The following is a 19720-nucleotide window of genomic DNA, read 5'->3' as shown; positions in this document are numbered from 1 at the left end:
CAGCATTTTGTTTGTGTGTTTGCTGAAGTGAGTTGGCGTCTGTTTTTTTAATTGTTTTTATTTCACCTTCAGTTTTATGTAACAAACATTATCCCTTGAGTTACCTCTCTTGGTAAAAGTGTGATAAAAACAATAATAATGCATATTCATAGTGTTCTAGGAAACTTTCTTATTGTCATTTCTTTGGAAGCTAAAAAATATTTGTACACAAACAAAACACACAAAAACAAAAATACCTTGTCAGTGTGAAACTAATACTTTAGACTGCATAGTTCTCTCTTTTAATTGAATCTTCAAATACAGTTGATTATTAAGTTATTGTATAGTTTTTGGAATGCATTATCTTTGCTCTGTTATTCTAAAATCATAAATATTTACATTTAAATTCTGAAAGATATGGAAAATTTCAGCCTATAAAGATCAAGGTTTCCCAAAGGAGCTATAATTATCTTGCACGTGTTTGTAGCTCCATATTTCCGTTGCTGCCTCACAGATGTTATTTTCTGTTTATCTGACAGGAGCAACCGCAAACATGTTTTTAAAGGAAGCAAATGAGGAAAGTAGAACACATTCTTCATCTCACTGGGGCACTGACAAGAAAAACAAGATGTAGTGAACGGTTTAGACAAAAGCTATTGTGCAACTGCCTTCACTCAAACACCCTCAGTGGGGGGTTTTTTCATTCCTTAAGCATGCATTAAAAAATGGTTGCCATTTGACAGCAGCACAATTAAATTTACATTTCTTATCTGCTCCAACTAAAAAGATTGAAATAGAAATATCTGTTCCAGATCAGAGTTAAGAGCTGTTGTAGGTGTTGTAATTTTATTGCTTTGGTTAGCAAAGAAATGGAAGTTTTTCCATCTGTTTGCTCATTGATGTGCAGAGTGGGGGGGTCGGTGCAAAGCTGCAGGTGCACACTGTGAGCCGGAGGTTGTGGTAAAGTGAAGGTTGCACCTCCGTCGTTTCTCAGCACAGAGAGCGAGCTGCAGGCTGCTCTGTGACCACATCCTCTCCTCTGCTGTTGCACTTTACTCCTCTGCAGGGTTTCATGCCCTGGTTTGGCTTTTTTGCTTTGACCTTCTTTAGTACACAGATGACTGTTGTTACGGGTACACTCACATTCTTATCGTTTCCTACTGACAGGTTTTTACATAAAGAGAATGTAAAATGTAATACAACTGACTTATATGTGCAAGGTGTAAACAGAAACAATGAAAAACAGCCTACTTTAAAAAGGTCATTATGTATTTAAAATAGCAACGTTTCTCAGAAAATGTACATCACCTTTCAGTTTCTATGTTTATGACCCAAAATGAACCAACTTCTGAAGCTTTTCTGAGCTGAGATGCTTCAGTATTATGTAGGAAGAAAAGGAACTGACTTCTCTGAAAACAGTCATGATCGGCAAACAGGAAAGAATACATTTTATCTCTGGAAAAAATCTTGTTCAGTGTGAGGTGAGATGTGGGTGCAGAGAGGGGAAAAAGGCACAGTCAAAAGGAAAGAAATGACTGAAAAGATCCTCTCATAAATGTTTATTGATATGAAAATGAAGCATTAAGTGGAAATTGTTCAGCAAGAATACAGCCAGTGTTTCATAAAAACAATAAAACTAAAATAAAATTAGCCAAACTTACTTTCATGCATTAGCTTTAATACTATATGAAGATTTAACTGCTCCTTTTCCTCTCAGCTTAGCAGTTTTATCTGAATGCAAATGGGCTGCAACACACAAAGTTGTGGCAATAAAACCAGCATCTTTTATAATTTTTATTTACAAAAAACATAAATGATCCAAGTCCCAAATCTGTGGTCAGTCCACAGCTCAGCTCTTATTTTTTACGTTTTCCTGGTGAACTCTGTAACACACATAAAGGACAATCTGTGTTAATGCCAAGCAAACAGTTATATTTGTTTTTATTTTTGTTGTTTTTATTTTTTTTAAGGACAATGTAATGTAATTGGAGTTCATGTCAACAAACCTGCAGCCTCCACACCAAAAATCCAACAAAGGCCCCATAGAGGCAGCTCTTGAAGATAAAAACGGCGTAGGAGAGTTTGGCTTTATTTGTGATCTTCAAATATTTCTCTGTAAAAGAATAAATAAATAAATAAATATCACACGGGAAATGTTCGGTGTACTTTGTGGAGGCAGTTTTCAGTACAGATTTTGTTTAGACTTTTAGCAGAAAATTCAATTTTAACAGTTTCTTACATACACTGATTTTAATTTTGTGCCTGTGATGATGATTTGAACTGTAATAAAACCACAAAATATGTATTTACCTCTTCCTGTGCCTCTATCTTCTTTATCTAATGGAAGAATAAAATAAATTAGACAAGAAAACATTTATTTCCCATGTCATCAATTATGGATCATTCTGTGCTCCTAAACATACCTTCAACACCCAATATTGTATCATGATGTTTGGTGGTTACGTGTCTAGAGTTGAAACTGACAATGCAGGTAAACTTTTTTCCCTCCGTGAACCAATCTTTAGCAGAAACTCTCAACCTGCTTGTGATTCTATAGGATAGGGGGGTTTCAATGCGCTCTGCAGCTTCATCTGTCGCCACACCATCAGTGACATTTTTCTCGTTCATTTGCCAATACACTTCGACATGGTCAGGGTAGAAACCAGAGGCCACACAGACGAGGGTCTTCTTCCTTTTCTTGTCTTTCTTGTTTTTGCACTCATTGACTGAGGGTGCCAGTACTGTTACATTTGGTGTAATGGGATCTTGCTCTGCAAGAACAAAGACAAAGAAAAATCAAAATGATATACATATGACATAAAATTGCCTTTAGATCTACAAAGAAATCAATCAACATTTATGTACCTGGGAATTCTTTACAACAGTCAGACAAATGTTAATGCATTGAAAATACAGTAGAACTTTTCAATACTCATTAATGCAGAGGATGAGTTCAGATATTTATTCTTATTGCAGTGATCTTACCAAGAACTGTTAGTTTGGTGCCCTCTCCAAAATAAGCAGGATAATTGCCAGAGCACACTGCTGCCTGGTGTGTTAAAAACTGACTACTACAATCATTCATTTTAAAATGTTGTTCATGATCAGGCCAGGACATATAAAGTCAACTATCACAACTATAACAATCACAATAAGCATTTACATTGCATTTGCATCCACAGTTTAAGTTTTTTTTCTTTCTTTTCATTTCATTTAATCTAGTGCAACTAACAAAATATCATTTTGCAAATGAGACAGTGTTGCCACTTATACATTTTTTTGTGCAAATGCCAAATTTTATAACTTTATGATAACTTATGAGCACGATATTTGATTAAGTATAACAAACCCCTATGCTCAAACAACTGTTGCATCTCAATTGTCATCTTTATCTTTTTTTATATCTTGTTATATAAATTTTAGACTCCCTTACTCTATACAGCAATCACTGAACAAGACAATAATGCATTTATTTACTCAGCAATAACTTTGCAGATTTAGACTACATGATAATAAAAACATGATTTTTTTTGTTTGTAAATAACATTTTCTTACCCAGTACTGTGAGTTTGGTGCCACTGCCAAAGTAAGCAGGTTCATAGTTGTTCACACTGATAAACTGTTGCATAAAAAACTGCTCAAGCTTTCAGCACTGACAGCTGCAGACCTTATTTTTTGTGCTTTTAAAGATAGATTTAATTTGTGGAAACACACAAATTCAGATAAAATGTATAAACTAACTAAGTAAAATCCCTTTTTGATTATATCATACTACTAAATAATTATCACTTAAAAGATTTTACACAAATACTGTACCAGACTTGTCTTCTTTGCTTTCAAAACAAAAACCTTTTGTTATGTATTTCATGTACTAGGTTTGTATCTTCCAAATAACTTTTATAGTCTTACCTAAAACCGTGAGTTTAGTTCCAGCTCCAAAATAAGCTTCTGACTGGAAACTCACAGTATTTCACAGAGCTGATAAGAACTGAATGTGAGAACAATATTCTGGGCGCAGAGCCAAACGTTTTATAGGCACAGTACTTTTACTGGAGAACACAGATAACACTTTTTCTACTGGCACAAGAAAACTTCTACATAAATTACTTTTAAACTTTTTGTTCTCTACCATTACATAATATATATATATATATGAACCATATACCATAAGATACCCCCAAATGTTGTCATTCAACCAACATATAAACACCATGAGATAAAGCCCAGCTGATTTTTGTTGGAAGTTTTCTTACCTAAAACAGTGAGTTTAGTTCCAGCTCCAAAGTAAGCCTCGTTGTAGGAGCACAGAGACTTTGTACTGTGACAAAAACCCTTCCTAGTGCCTCTCTTTAACTGTGCCACATGGAAATTATTCCAACTGTCACTTTTTTACATGTAAAGACTTTGACTTTAGCTACTTGAGTATTTGGTGTGATTTTAAATTCAGAAACAGCTCAACAAAATCAGTCCTCAACATTATTTAGTGAAGTTTAAAATGTTTTCTTACCTAAAACAGTTAATTTTGTTCCTCCACCAAAGTAAGCCTCTGAAGCACCAGAGTCACAGTGCACCTGATCAGTGCTCAAAACAGCTCAACACATGCTGCTTCTGCTTTGCTCCTCAATTCTTTGCTTACTTTTAATGAACTAAATGTTACTTTTCTTTAAATTAAAAATCCCACATATGCTGCACTGCTCTTTTTGTCTTAATATAATGCAAAATGTTTGTGTTTGTTTTTTCAGGTAACACTTATTCTTTAATTGGTTTTAATTTGAAACATTTATGAGAATAAATTTTCATTTTTCACTTACCAAGAACAGTTAGTTTTGTTCCCTGGCCGAAATAAGCTTCATACTGACACAGCATTTAAACCTCAGAGCAAAAAGCCCTGAGCTGAGACTACAGAGAACTCAAACATATTAAGTGTGTTCAAAAAAGACTTCACTCCAGGGATAACTAAAATAACCTTTGGATTCATGTCACCAAGACCTTACTGCAGACAAACATATACTCATATATAGTTTTTGTTTCTTACCTAAAACGGTTAATTTTGTTCCTCCACCAAAGTAAGCCTCTGCACCAGCACCAGAGTCACAGTGAAGTTAATTAGTGCTCAAAACAGCCCAACATGCGTTTTCTACTTTGCATCTTCATTTTTTGGTCTCTTCATAAAAACTAATGAAGTTTCCTTTTACTTTTCTTTAAAGTAAAAATCTACATATGCTGCACTGGTGGGGGGTTTTTCTTCTGTTTTTGTTGTTTTTACAGGTTTAAATGCCAAAAACCTTACTGCAACACTTTTTTCAGCTTTAACTACTTTTACTTTGACAGGTTTATGAGAATAAATTTTGATTCATCACTTACCAAGAACAGTTAGTTTTGTTCCCTGGCCGAAATAAGCTTCGTTCTGACACAGCATTTAAACCTCAGAGCAAAAAGCCCTGAGCTGACATTACACAGACCTCAAATACAGTTTGTTTAATAATGACTCCAGTTGGGAAATTTTAACATCTATTTGGATCAATGTCACCAAGACCTTACTGCAGACATACATATACTCATGTAAAGTTTTTGTTTCTTACCTAAAACAGTTAATTTTGTTCCTCCACCAAAGTAAGCCTCTGCACCACCACCAGAGTCACAGTGAAGTTAATTAGTGCTCAAAACAGCCCAACATACTGTTTCTACTTTGCATCTTCATTTTTTGGTCTCTTCATAAAAAATAATGAAGTTTCCTTTTACTTTTCTTTAAGTTAATAACTCTAAATGTGCTGCACTGGTGTTTTATTGTTGTTGTTGTTTTTACAAGTTTAAATTCCAAACACCTCACTGAAACACTTTTGTCAGCTTTAACTAGTTTAACTATGTTTATGAAAAGACATTTAGATTTTCCACTTACCAAGAACAGTCAGTTTTGTTCCCTGGCCGAAATAAGCTTCATAATTGGCACAGTGTTTAAGCTTCTGAACAAAAAGCACTGAGCTCAGACTATAACGAGTCCAAGTACAGTAAGTTTGTTACCAAGCTGCTCATGCAAGTAAGTTTTTTATATTAGTTATTCCTCTGGCTGAAATCTTATTACAAACTTTATGTATAATTTTTCTTTCTTACCTAAAACAGTTAATTTTGTTCCTCCACCGAAGAAAGCTTCATAACCACCAGAGGCACAGTGAACTTAATCTGTGCTCAAAACATGTCACGATGCTTCTTTCACTTTGCTTCTTTAAGCATTTAAGCTACTATTAAGAAAACAAATCTGAAGCAACAGCTGCCCTTTAACATGTTTTACTTATTTCTGTGTTGAATTCATGTGAGAGAAAAGTTTTACTTACCAAGAACAGTCAGTTTTGTTCCCTGACCGAAATAAGCTTCTCTATTGACACAGCGCTCAGGCTTAATGTCAAAAAGCACTCTAAACATCTGAGCTCCTTACATTTCTTTTTGCAGCTTCACCTTTGAACATCTTCATACATTTATTTGATTATTTTCATGCTTTACTTACCCAATACAGTCAGTTTGGTTCCTTTTCCAAAGTAAGCTTCAGTGTTTGTCACAGTGCAAAATACTCAGCATGAAACTCTTTCTCTACCGTACTTCTCTTTGGGAATAATCTTTGCTCATACCTCTGCCAACACTTCTACTAATCCTCTAAACAAACCAATATTCATCCAACACAGTAGTAAAAGTGAAATATTTACCTAAAACTGTCAGTTTGGTTCCTTGGCCAAAGTAAGCAGGATTGCCAGTGTTCACAGTGCAAAATACTCAGCATGAAACTCTTTTTGTTCCAGAATAACCTTTGACAAACGTCTTTGATAATCCCTCTGACAACACAAAGGCTCTAATCAACATTGCATTTATCAAAACACAGAAATAAAGTGAAATATTTACCTAAAACTGTCAGTTTGGTTCCTTTGCCAAAGTAAGCTTCGTTAGCATTGTCACAGTGCAAAAATACTCAGCATGAAACTCTTTTTACGCCTGAGGGTTGTCTTTACTTATAATCCTGTCAATACTAAGCTTCTGATGAAAGGTACATTTTTCGGAACAGAGTAGTGAAGTGAAATATTTACCTAATACAGTCAGTTTTGTTCCTTTTCCAAAGTAAGCTTCGCTGCCCTGACACAGTGCAAAAACACTCAGCAAGAAACTGTTTTTGCACCAGAATTAACTCTGAGGATTGTCTTTACTAATAATCCTGTGAGTATTAAGCCTCTGAAGAAAGCTACATTCATCAGAACACAGAAATAAAGTGAAATATTTACCTAAAACTGTCAGTTTGGTTCCTTGGCCAAAGTAAGCAGGTTGGTTGTTGGTCACAGTGCAAAATACTCAGCATGAAACTCTTTTTCTATTATACAATAGTCTTTACTAAAACTCCTGTCAATGCTAAGGCTCTAAACAAAGTTACAGTTCACAAAACACACCAGTAAAGTGAAATATTTACCTAAAACTGTCAGTTTGGTTCCTTTGCCAAAGTAAGCAGGATCAGAAGTGGTCACAGTGCAAAATAGTCAGCATGAAACTTTTTAGATCTGACTAATCTTTGAAAATCCTATTTACTACAAGTTTTCTCTATACTAAGGCTCTAATTAAAGTGAGATATAAGAAAACACAGTACTGAAGTGAAATATTTACCTAAAACTGTCAGTTTGGTTCCTTTGCCAAAGTAAGCAGGTTCAGTGTAGGTCACAGTGCAAAATACTCAGCATGAAACTGTTTTTGTATCAGAATCTTCTCTAAGGACAGTCTTCATGGATACCTCTGTTTATACTATGGTTATAGTTGAAGTCATATTGAACAAAAACTGTAGTAAAATGAAATATTTACCTAAAACTGTCAGCTTGGTTCCTTTGCCAAAGTAAGCAGGGTAGTTGTTGGTCACAGTGCAAAATACTCAGCATGAAACTCTTTTTGTATCAGAATAATCTTTGACAATAGTCTTTACTAATACTCCTGTCAATGCTAAGGCTCTAAACAAAGTTACAGTTCACAAAACGACGCAGTAAAGTGGAATATTTACCTAAAACTGTGAGTTTGGTTCCTTGGCCAAAGTAAGCAGGTTGAGAGTTGGTCACAGTGCAAAATACTCAGCATGAAACTCTTTTTACACCAGAATAACCTTTAGTTAGTATTAATGAACATTTATGTTGTTAACACTAAATCCATAGCCAAAGTCATATTTGTCAAAAAATAGAAGTAAATTTTTACCTAAAACTGTCAGCTTGGTTCCTTGGCCAAAGTAAGCAGGATCATTGTAGTTCACAGTGTTCTCTGTTCAGCTTAATATTTCTGCTGTTTTTAACAACAAATTTTTCCTTCACTCTCATGCTGACATTTACACCCTTTTAATTATAATCGACTGAACCGAAGCTTTGAGATATCCAACTTACCTAAAACAGTGAGTTTTGTTCCTTTTCCAAAGTAAGCTTCATTTCCAGAGTCACGCTGATGTCGTCCTCTGCAAAAAGCTTTCAAAACTTTCCAGAAACATCCAGTTTACGTGTATTCTAATAATTCAGATGGTCTTTAAAGGCTTAAAACATCGAGGGTGAGCTTCACATTGTCCAAATTTGTTTAGTGTGGCAAGATGACGGGACAGACATCATAATGCTGCTCCTATGAACAACAAGTTAGAAAAAAAATGTTTTTCCATTAGAATTTCTGCATATAAACAACTTTTCACTACCAAAGTGTTCCTCCATCCCAGACACCTTCAGATTAGTGATTTTTTCGCTCTACCAGCGTTTTAAGTTGCATGTAGCAGTCTTCACAATGCATTTTAATGGGAGGAGGTTTTTGTACGACGGCTCTATGGGATTGTATCACCGTGGCCCCCTGTCCCCACGGTGAAAAAGCATCACACAAAAACCTTGCGTCTTTTTCGTTCTCTCCTCTCTCCTTCCCCCACCCCGCTTCTCCCTATCTCAGCCTCCATCTCTGTCTGCCTGTGAGCGCAGCTGTGCAAGTCGGGCTGACTGACGGCTGAACGCGCTCCAACCTGACTGCTGCTATTTCTGTGACAGCTAAGAAAAGAAGCAGGAAGGGAGGGCAGAACAAAACAAAGAGACTTTTTTATTTGTGTTTGTAGTCGCTCAGAGGAAGTGACATCTCTGCTGGTCACAGCTCTTTATCCAATCAGTTATCAGTAAGCAAAATTCACTGAGAGATACAACAAGACATTCTTTACATTTGTCAGTCCTCAATTTCCAAATGTTTAACTTTCAAATGAATACAGAGCACAACTGCTCTTTATAATACAAACCAAGGTCAAAACTCTACATTTAATTTTCAGTGTGATCCACAGATAGTTATTAGTCTGCAGCTCAGACTCTTTAAAGCCTAAACCATAAAATAATTACCAGAAAATTCTGTACTTTTTAAATGGAGCATTTATTGAACCACTTGGCAAATTTGTTTGAATGTGTTAAAATTTTAATTTCCACATATGACTTTTAATTTGTATTGTATTTGCTACATCTTGTTTTTTGTTGTTGTTTTTTAATGCTTAAAAATGTATGGTGGAATTTATTTAGGTTCTTTTTTGGATTAAAATATTCACACTAAAGTCTCAGAAACTCACAAAAACTGAACGTATCAAATATAAATCACTAAACTTTAAGGGCTTAAAGAAGCATTATAGCTTTTTAAAGTTTCCTTAAAGAATAAGTAAACTGCTTCATTAAAAATTATTATTGATTTTTTAAGCTCATTCTTCTGGTGGATATGGCTGCAATTTTAAACATATCCCCAGTCTCATTATTTGAATTTCTTTTTCAGGATCTAAAACTCAACACTAGTTTTAAAGCAGAGGTTAGTGTTCTCCTCTTGCTGCTGAACATTAAAGATAATGGACCAAATATTTCCTTCTTAGCTAAAAGAAACTTCCTTCGATCCATTATGTGCGTGAGGACAACTCCATTTCAATCCTACTGGTGCTCTGTGTATGCTGGGTGTGTAGGAAGTCAACAACAATACCATAACAACAGCTTGTACTTCTGCCCCCAAGTGGCAACAGAAATCTATCAAATACAGCTTGGATCTTTTGGATCCTGTTGGTTGTGGGTTGGGAACTCCTTGGAGCTCTTTATTATTGATCAAGTCATTCCTGGGCAGTTTTTATGGTGTGATGCATTATTCTAATGGGAGAGGCCACTGCTGTCCCGGAGAGCCAGGTGGGTGTCTCAAACAATGTTTAGCTACATGCCAACTAAACAAAACAACCAAAACAAATCCCAACAGACAAAGTTTCCCTCCACTGTAAAAAGAGAAGGCCAAGTTTTTTCACCTCACCTATCAGTGATTATAATGTTTATAATGAAGTATATATATTTCTATAACTCATTAATGTGTGTGAATCCTTTTTCTTTTCTAATTTCTATATCTTCTTTGCTTTGCCATTAAATACATTTTATTATGTAGGAATTCCTACATAATAAAATCATCTGTACTACAGGACCAATATGATACACAAGATTTACTCTTCATGATAATCTACCATTCAGCTCGATAGTACCTGTATCATTCAAATGTAATCATCTAAGTGTAATGCATGATTAACCCTGTAGAGGTCAGTGTAAAGTTGATATAGTTTTATTATGCCAGGCTGTACACAGAGCCAAAATATTTAATAAGGTGCTGGCTTGAGCACAGAGTGACTCAGATGATGCTGAAAAGGGTAATATTGTATAAGCCTCACAATGCTAATGCACCTGTTCTGTTATCTGGACAGATCAGCTTTATGAGGTTTGCAGAAACAAAGTGTGGAGAGGTAGTTTTTGTACCCTTTGAGAAGTATCTGAATTCATGAATGTTTTTCTTTTCTAGATATATTTCAAAGTTTGAAGTGTTTTAATGCAAGTTGTATATCTTTTTCGCCTCTAAAACAACATTTTGGTCAGAGTCTGACACTTTAATCCACTCTCAGATCTTCCTTCTTTTCTCTTCGGGTTGTTGTTTAGCTGCAGAGGCTTTCTGAACCATTGTGCTCTTCTAGAGACACAGTAATAAACAGCTGAGTCTCCAGCTTCAACTGAGTGTATCTGCAGAGAGGACCTCAGGAGGGAAGGCCGGGACATACTGTACTTGGATTTGTTGAAAGGAGCTTCAGTGTCCCACACTTTTTCACCAAGAGAATAGGTTATTAGCTCTATTTTCCCACTCTTGCTTTGTCTGTACCAAAACATGTAGGAATTATCCTCATCTTGACTACAGGACAAAGTTGCAGACTGATCTCCAGCGTGACTGTTTATAAATGGATCCTGTTTGATTTTTATACAGAAGGAGAAATCTGGAAAACAAGATAAAAGGCAACAAGTGAGCATAAAAAAATCTTAAGCACAGAAAAATATTTATGTCTGAATTTAAAGCACTTACTGGAGAAGATTAGTACTGCAACCAAAAAAGTGTACATCATGATCATTATTATACACTTAGGGAAAAAAATTAAGAACCATCAACGTCCATTTACAGTTAGAACCATTTAGTCTTCTGTCGGGCTGAAGAGCTGCATGTGTCATTCACTGTCTTCTACAATCAAAGCTTCTAAAATGAGTTCAGATCATCCTCCTTCTCTTATTTTACCACAAAGCCTTCACTCACTTTCACATTTCATAGGTTCTTACAGCTTTCTCTGCAGTTCAGCAGTCTCCTAGTGGACACTGAACAGCAACTGCAGAGCAGGGTTCTTGTTATGGTTGGGCACATTGTTAATAATGCTTCAAAACAATTAGAATTGTTTTTCTTTTTTATTACATAAAAAGCACGATAGATTCTGAAATTTAATCAGTGCTTCTCAAATTTTTGATGTACATTTCAAATTTTACTTTTCCAACTTTAAAGAAGAAACTGGACACAGTCTTTGACGATTTGTGTAGTAATTTATGCAGCATGTGGCGTTTTCACTCAGGTCCATAAGGTCCAGTTATGAAGACTAAGCTGAGGTCACAGAGATCCACGATCAAGAAGCAACCAAGGACCTGACAGAGCATCTCAGGGGAGGAAAAGCAGCATTTGGAGATGTCCATGAGAAAGATTTTCAAAAAATGTTTTAAAAATGGTTAAAATGTTACAGTTGTGTTATTATGTATAGCAGAACTGTAATTCCTAAACAGTTATTGCAATGCTTTTTCAAAAATGTCTTGAAATGTGAAAGTCTTCGAAAGGCAATTATTTTAAAAAAAAAAAAATCTAGAAAATTATGGGTTATATTGAATGTGCTTACTGTTTCTACACTGTGTTATATGACAGCAAAAGCAGCATTTAGTGACAATATCGATTCTGTTTTTAAACTCACGTTAGTATTACACTTTCCTGCTATTCAGCAAAAATCATAGTTACAGAAGTATAGAATAATATAATATTGTAGTAGTAATTAACGAAAAGCTTGACTTCAGCAAGGATAGGCTTGATATCAGTACAGTAAATTATGTAGATATATATAACATGTATCAGTAATTACCTGGAAACAAACATACTGGACAAAAACATAAGTAAAGCTGAAATTCGTAAAAGATGAATCAGTGTACCTGGAATACCTGCCAACCAGTGATGAGAAAACTTTATAACTTAATACTGCCAATAGCTGTAAATTGTGATGGACCATGAGCTGCAATGTCACTGAAGTTTGTGTATTTCCTTTGTAGTCAAATTTTTTATATTCATATTTAATTTTTTTATTTTAGAATTGGGTTGATTTTTGTTTTTTTTCGTGGGTTTATTTCAGTTTTTTCAAGCAATTTATTTATTTGTCTAATTGACTGAAACTTTTTTTTAATAACAGGGATCTCGGGAGTAGACACTTCGTTGAGCTGGTGGACTCAGTCAGTTAAATCACATCTAAAGTCTAAATAAATAAATTAAAGGCTGGTTGTGATATTTGACTAAACTGTCAAAAAAATAAAATAAATTTCTTGTAGATGTTTTTCCAAAATGTAATTTTTTCTAGATAGCTTTGTAAGTTCAGAATATTGTTTTAGTTATTTCCATTTTCCAGTTTTTCATTAGCTAGAATTTCATTTTCATACATGTTTTTAGTTAATTTAGTTCATTTTTATTCATTGTAACTGATGGTGCTGACGGGTTAAAGAGAGCTGGTGAAATGGGGTTGAGTGTGAAAAGGAGCTGTTAAAAAAAAACTAGCCAGAATAAAAGGAAGAAAACAGAGCAACGTAAAACAACACATGTATAAAAACGCATCAAATTATTTATGTATTGTTTGTTTGTTTGTTTTGTTGACACCAACGTTTTGACCTAGCTCGTGCCTCTCTGATGGACACACCCAGCGGTCACCTGTACGTGGCTGCAGGAGGCGTGGCTGCATGAATGTCCTGTAGCTGCAGGGTTTGACCTAATTAGACTCAGAGCCACGTTTTTTCCATTTCTTTTAAATTAAGTCTTAAACTAAATTCTGCATTGATTTATGCCTTTCAGTTGCCTAATTTCTAACAGCTTACCTAGTACAAATATATCCCGTATCATAAACAGGCCTAATATTCTGTACTGCATTTCTAAAGCCGAGAGTTTAGTAATTTCTCCTTAGAAGGGTTGCGTGGAGGATCCTTCCCAGCCCCCTTTCCTGCAGCTTTTCTCCCACACCAACATCCACCTGCGGACTGGGAGTTTTCTGAAAGGCTCCTTATTTCCGGAAAGCTGATGCTGCTTTATTTTCTTACCAAGGTAAGCCCCCATTTACTTTGGTAACATGTAGTAGTCGTTGTTCATCAAGTGTTTAATGCTAAGGTAACATTTAGCCCTGCTAATTTCAGCTTGCTAATGCTTTTGGTTTTTGTGTACAGCAAAGTAGTTAAATGTCATTCTAAAGAAAGTCGGGAAAAGCCGAAGAATCTGAAGTTCTTCACTGGCACAAAAACTTTGAATCAAGCTTTGTATTTCCTTCCTGTCATCTTACATTCCTCTCTCCTACTTGAGATTTCCTCTTCACTTACAAATGTACTTACAATACGATATTTACATAACATTTTAAAAATGTAAATATAATTGATCAATATTTCATGTTAATTTCAGTTATTTCTGAAAAAGATTCTCTTATTTTAGAAATAACCTTTGACCCCAACGACCTCATTACTTAGAGCCATGCAGCACTCACTAATCAACAACCTATGTCAGCTGAAGTGTTAACACACTGCAGGTATTCATTTTGGATGGGCTTCATTTTTGTTGCTTATTAAGACTTTTATTGCCCGAGTTGAGAGTGAGCATCTTACAAAGATCGCACCTGAGTGATGCACAAAAATGTTCTGTTCTGTGAACTGAGCAGTTTGTGACCGTAGCTTAGGAGGAGTTGGTCTAACAATAACCAGAAGAACCAAAATAAAAAAAAACACAGAATGACTTAAATGAAGAACATGCATGTTTTGGAACAGCCAAGTCATATAGTGCTGAATGTGACTTGAAATGCTCTGGGATGACCTGAAGAGGGCTATTGAATCAAGACAACCCCGAATTATTGATTCGTGAAGTAAATTTGTTTGCAGTCGTAGTCAAAACCTATTCCTCACTACCATGTAAATCTCATAAGCAGTTAGAGGAATTCACTGGACCGTTTTTCTGTTATAGGAGGCTGCATTAAATTCAGTGGTTCCTTTTCTCTTTTTTTCTCTTCACCTGTTTGCCCTGCATGTTTGAATGGGGAAGAACGTACAGTATCAGTCATCAATGCAGAAAGTATTGCAGTTATCAAGGACTGCAAATCTATAATGTGCTACAGATTGTTGCTCCCTTAATATTTAAATATTTTTGTGTAATACCTGCACTGCTGCATACTTTTAACAAATTCTACGTTTTCTTAAGCTTAATGTATGTGTTGTAGGATTTTAGTTTTAGAAGCCATCCATCCATCCATCCATCCATCCATCTTCTTCTTCTTCTTCTGGATGGATGGATGGATGCAGCCCAAGCAAAAAAGCCCAGACCTCCCTCTCCCCAGCCACCTCCTCAAGCTTGTCCGTGGGAACACCAAGGCATTCCCAGGCCAGCTGAGAGATAATCTCTCCAGCGTGTCCTGGGTCTGCCCCGGGGCCTCCTCCCAATGGGACATGCCAGGAACACCTGACACCAGGAGGTGCCTGGGAGTCATCCTTGTCAGATGCCCGAACCACCTCAACTGGCTCCTTTCAGTGTGAAGAAGCAGCGCCTCTACTTTGAGCTCCTCCCAAATGGCTGAACTTCTCACCCTATCTCTAAGGGAGAGGCCAGCCACCCTTCGGAGAAAGCCCATTTCTCCCATTTGTATAGGTGATCTGGTACTTTTGGTCACTACCCACAGCTCATGACCATAGGTGAGGGTAGAGACGTAGAACGACGGGTTAATTGAGAGCTTCGGGTGATAAAATGGAAGCGAAGTTTTAGAGGCTCTCTTTGTTAATAGTAGGTCATTACTATAAAAGCACTATCGTTGTGACTGTAAAGAAAACCCTCCTCTGGTGTTAACTCTATCCATCATCTCTGGGTTTAAACAGCAAAAGATACATAAGCTATGCTGCAGTGTGTTTGTAATTATTAGCTAAAATTATTAATCAAAGTTAACTTTTTCTCTTTATTTCATAACATACAGTAGCATACATAATAACTAAGATATGGAAAGATTCTGTCCCCTTGGTTTGTTCTGCAATTCTAAGGATATGACTTCATGTGCACATCTATAACGCCTCACTTACAAAAAAAATGCTGAGGGTTTTTAGTGAGGGAGCAGCATTAAACCACATCACTGTGTGAAAGCAGCGCAGAAATAAACAGCCGAGTGTGACGCGTCTGTGTTTTTTATCGTCAGAGTTCCTTCTACTGTGCTGCTCCTTGCGATAATAAATTGTTCTGTAAATTGACCCTCATAACTTTGGGACTGTTGATAATATCCAGAGCCAATGAGGGTCATGGATGCGTTCTCCTTTCTTTGCTGATACCAGAGCATTAATATAAGGGAGCTATCGTTATGCTTGCAGTTTATTTGAATTTCTCGATTCTTATCCACCATTTGTGGAGGAGACTGCTGAAATATAACTGCGCTCGCCTGACCTGCAAAGAGGACAAAAAACAGTTTACAGTGAATCAGTACAGTATTTGCATTTAATTGATTATTCTGGGAGTTCAAATTGGAATTTAAGATCTTACACGAAAACCAGATGATGACAAGAAGACTAGGTGAAGACATTTTCAAACACTGATGGGAGAAGGTGATTGCTCATTTTAATAGAGGCTCAGGGTAAAGGGGGAGGAGAGTGTTTGTTGTGCTTAGTTCATCACTCCTGTTATACGGGCCTCATGCCATGTGCTGTGCTTCCATCTATTGGTGTAACAGAAATCCAGGCATCTTCTAAAATAGCATGCACTGAGTTCCCTTATCCATTATTAAGAGAGAGGCATAAGTTACATTTTTGAGGGGTTATTAGTGATTAATGCCACACTATGTTCTTCTGCACTGTGTGGTGGTGTCTGCCCAATGAACAGATTGCCTGGGCATGGATGTTCAGTATGAAAGTTGTGTGTTTGTCTGTATTGCTATGATTTCCAGATTGGAAAAACTTATTTCCAACCATCCAGCAGTGCACAGGAGAGGTAAGAAAGCTAGCACAGTCAGGGTGGAGTAGGTGGAGACCAGCGTCAGGAGCGATTTGTGACAGAATGAGAGCAGCAGCTTTTATTGCATGGGATAGACTGCCCTCTCTAAGTTATGCTACCTAAGTTATACTGCAGTGCACTTTGTATTTAGTCTAAATTGAAGTGCTTTCTGTTCATTTTCGTAGCAAACATATTTCATGGTAGCAAGCTATGGAGGAATCCAGTCCTCCTGTTTCTCGCTGCAACTCTAAGGAAAACCAGCAAAAAGCTATCTGTGCATGTACAACACCTCACTTACAGAAAATGCTGAGGGTTTTTAGTGAGGGAGCAGCATTAAACCACATCACTGTGTGCTGGCAGCGCAGAAATAAACAGCCGAGTGTGACGCGTCTGTGTTTTTTATCGTCAGAGTTCCTTCTACTGTGCTGCTCCTTGCGATAGTAAATTGTTCTTTAAATTGACCCTCATAATTTGGAGACTGTTCATATCCAAAACCAATGAGGGTCATGGATGTATTCTCCTTTTTTTGCTGATACCAGAGCATTATGACAAGGGTCCTATCATCATGCTTGCATTTTATCTGGACCTCAAGATTCTCATTAACTATTTGTGGAGGAGACTGCTCAAATATAACTGCGCTCGCCTGACCTGGAAAGAGAACAAAAAACAGTTTACAATGAATCAGTACAGTATTTGCATTTAATTGATTGTTTTGGGAGTTCAAATTGAAATTTAAGATCTTACATGAAAACCAGATGATGACAAGAAGACTAGGTGAAGACATTTTCAATCACTGATGGGAGAAGGTGATTGCTCATTTTAATAGAGGCTCAGGGTAAAGGGGGAGGAGAATGTTTGTTGTGCTTAGTTCATCACTCCTGTTATACGGGCCTCGTGCCATGTGCTGTGCTTCCATCTATTGGTGTAACAGAAATCCAGGCATCTTCTAAAATAGCATGCATCGAGTTCCCTTATCCATTATTAAGAGAGAGGCATAAGTTACATTTTTCAGGAGTTGTTAGTGATTAATGCCACACTTATGCTACATAAGTTATGATTCAGTGCACTTTGTATTTAGTCTAAATTAAAGTGCTTTCTGTTCATTTTTATAACAAACATATTTCATGGAAGCAATCTATGGAGGAATCCAGTCCTCCTGTTTCTCGCTGCAACTCTAAGGAAAACCAGCAAACAGCTATGTGTACATGTACAACACCTCACTTGCAGAAAAATGCTGAGGGTTTTTAGTGAGGGAGCAGCATTAAACCACATCACTGTGTGCTGGCAGCGCAGAAATAAACAGCCGAGTGCGACACATCTGTTTTTTTTATCGTCAGAGTTCCTTCTACTGTGCTGCTCCTCGTGAGGGTAAATTGTTCTTTAAATTGACCCTCATAATTTTGGGACTGTTGATAATATCCAGAGCCAATGAGGGTCATGGATGTATTCTCCTTTTTTTGCTGATACCAGAGCATTACTACAAGGGTCCTATCATCATGCTTGCAGTTTATCTGGACCTCAAGATTCTTATCCACCATCTGTGGAGGAGACTGCTCAAATATAACTGCGCTCGCCTGACCTGGAAAGAGAACAAAAAACAGTTTACAATGAATCAGTACAGTATTTGCATTTAATTGATTGTTTTGGGAGTTCAAATTGAAATTTAAGATCTTACATGAAAACCAGATGATGACAAGAAGACTAGGTGAAGACATTTTCAATCACTGATGGGAGAAGGTGATTGCTCATTTTAATAGAGGCTCAGGGTAAAGGGGGAGGAGAGTGTTTGTTGTGCTTAGTTCATCACTCCTGTTATACGGGCCTCATGCCATGTGCTGTGCTTCCATCTATTGGTGTAACAGAAATCCAGGCATCTTCTAAAATAGCATGCATCGAGTTCCCTTATCCATTTTTCAGAGAGAGGCATAAGTTACATTTTTCAGGAGTTGTTAGTGATTAATGCCACACTTATGCTACATAAGTTATGATTCAGTGCACTTTGTATTTAGTCTAAATTAAAGTGCTTTCTGTTCATTTTTATAACAAACATATTTCATGGAAGCAATCTATGGAGGAATCCAGTCCTCCTGTTTCTCACTGCAACTCTAAGGAAAACCAGCAAACAGCTATCTGTGCATGTACAACACCTCACTTGCAGAAAAATGCTGAGGGTTTTTAGTGAGGGAGCAGCATTAAACCACATCACTGTGTGCTGGCAGCGCAGAAATAAACAGCCGAGTGCGATGCCTCTGTTTTTTTTATCGTCAGAGTTCCTTCTACTGTGCTGCTCCTTGAGAGGGTAAATTGTTTTTCAAATTCACCCTCATAATTTGGGGACTGTTCATATCCAGAGCCAATGAGGGTCAGGGATGTATTCTCATTTAATTGCTGATACCAGAGCATTAATATAAGGGAGCTATCATTATGCTTGCAGTTTATCTGGACCTCTCGATTCTTATCCACGATCTGTGGAGGAGACTGCTCAAATATAACTGCGCTCGCCTGACCTGCAAAGAGAACAAAAAACAGTTTACAATGAATCAGTACAGTATTTAAATTTGTACATTTTGTATTAAATTAGTTGAAATTTAAGATCTTACATGAAAACCAGATGAGGAGGAGAATAGTTGAAGACATAGTTGAGCACTGATGGGAGAATGGTTGATTGCTCATAAAAAGGCTCAGTGTAAAGAGGGAGGAGGGTTTGTTTAGTGAGTATCTGCTGCTTAGTTCACCACTACACTCCCATTGTAAAGGGCTTATGCCATGTGCTGTGCTTCCATCTATTGGCAGGATTTATTTAAAACACCTTGCATCATCAAGAGCCGGTTAGTCTGAGGAAAATATCCATGTGTAAGAACATTATTTTGGGGAATACTGCAAATAGTGTTTTAATATTTTAGAAAACATTTTCTTACCTTTTATTTACTTAACAAACTTGATGGTAAAAATTGCTGTTATCTTCTCCACAGTGTGGTTTCCCCCCGCCCCCTTGAGTTGATTACTTATGTTTGAGTCAGATGTTTTTGTCATGCTTCTGAGGTCTGCCACAGTACCGTGTAGCCTTGCAGCGCAGAGATAAAGAGCCTCATCTTTCTCCTGAATACTGGTTATTGTCAGAGACCACTGCTTGTCATTTTTCTCTGCCTGAAAACCAGATTTGAAT

At 36.8% G+C, this 19720-nt stretch overlaps 1 gene segment (V, D, J or C); it reads right to left on the bottom strand.

Moving 5' to 3' along the window:
* Positions 1–1523: 1523 nt before the first annotated feature.
* LOC116331535 overlaps positions 1524–19720 on the bottom strand; it is a 56395-nt gene continuing 38198 nt past the window's right edge. Inside the window, 4 exon segments of the C gene segment in view lie at positions 1524–1862; positions 1986–2092; positions 2290–2316; positions 2403–2750. Of these exon segments, the coding sequence occupies positions 1836–1862; positions 1986–2092; positions 2290–2316; positions 2403–2750 (509 nt within the window).

Source organism: Oreochromis aureus, linkage group 19, assembly GCF_013358895.1.
Source record: "Oreochromis aureus strain Israel breed Guangdong linkage group 19, ZZ_aureus, whole genome shotgun sequence".
Taxonomy (NCBI): domain Eukaryota; kingdom Metazoa; phylum Chordata; class Actinopteri; order Cichliformes; family Cichlidae; genus Oreochromis; species Oreochromis aureus.
Note: the sequence above shows the minus strand (reverse complement) of the source record. Positions and strands in the feature narration are given on the sequence as shown.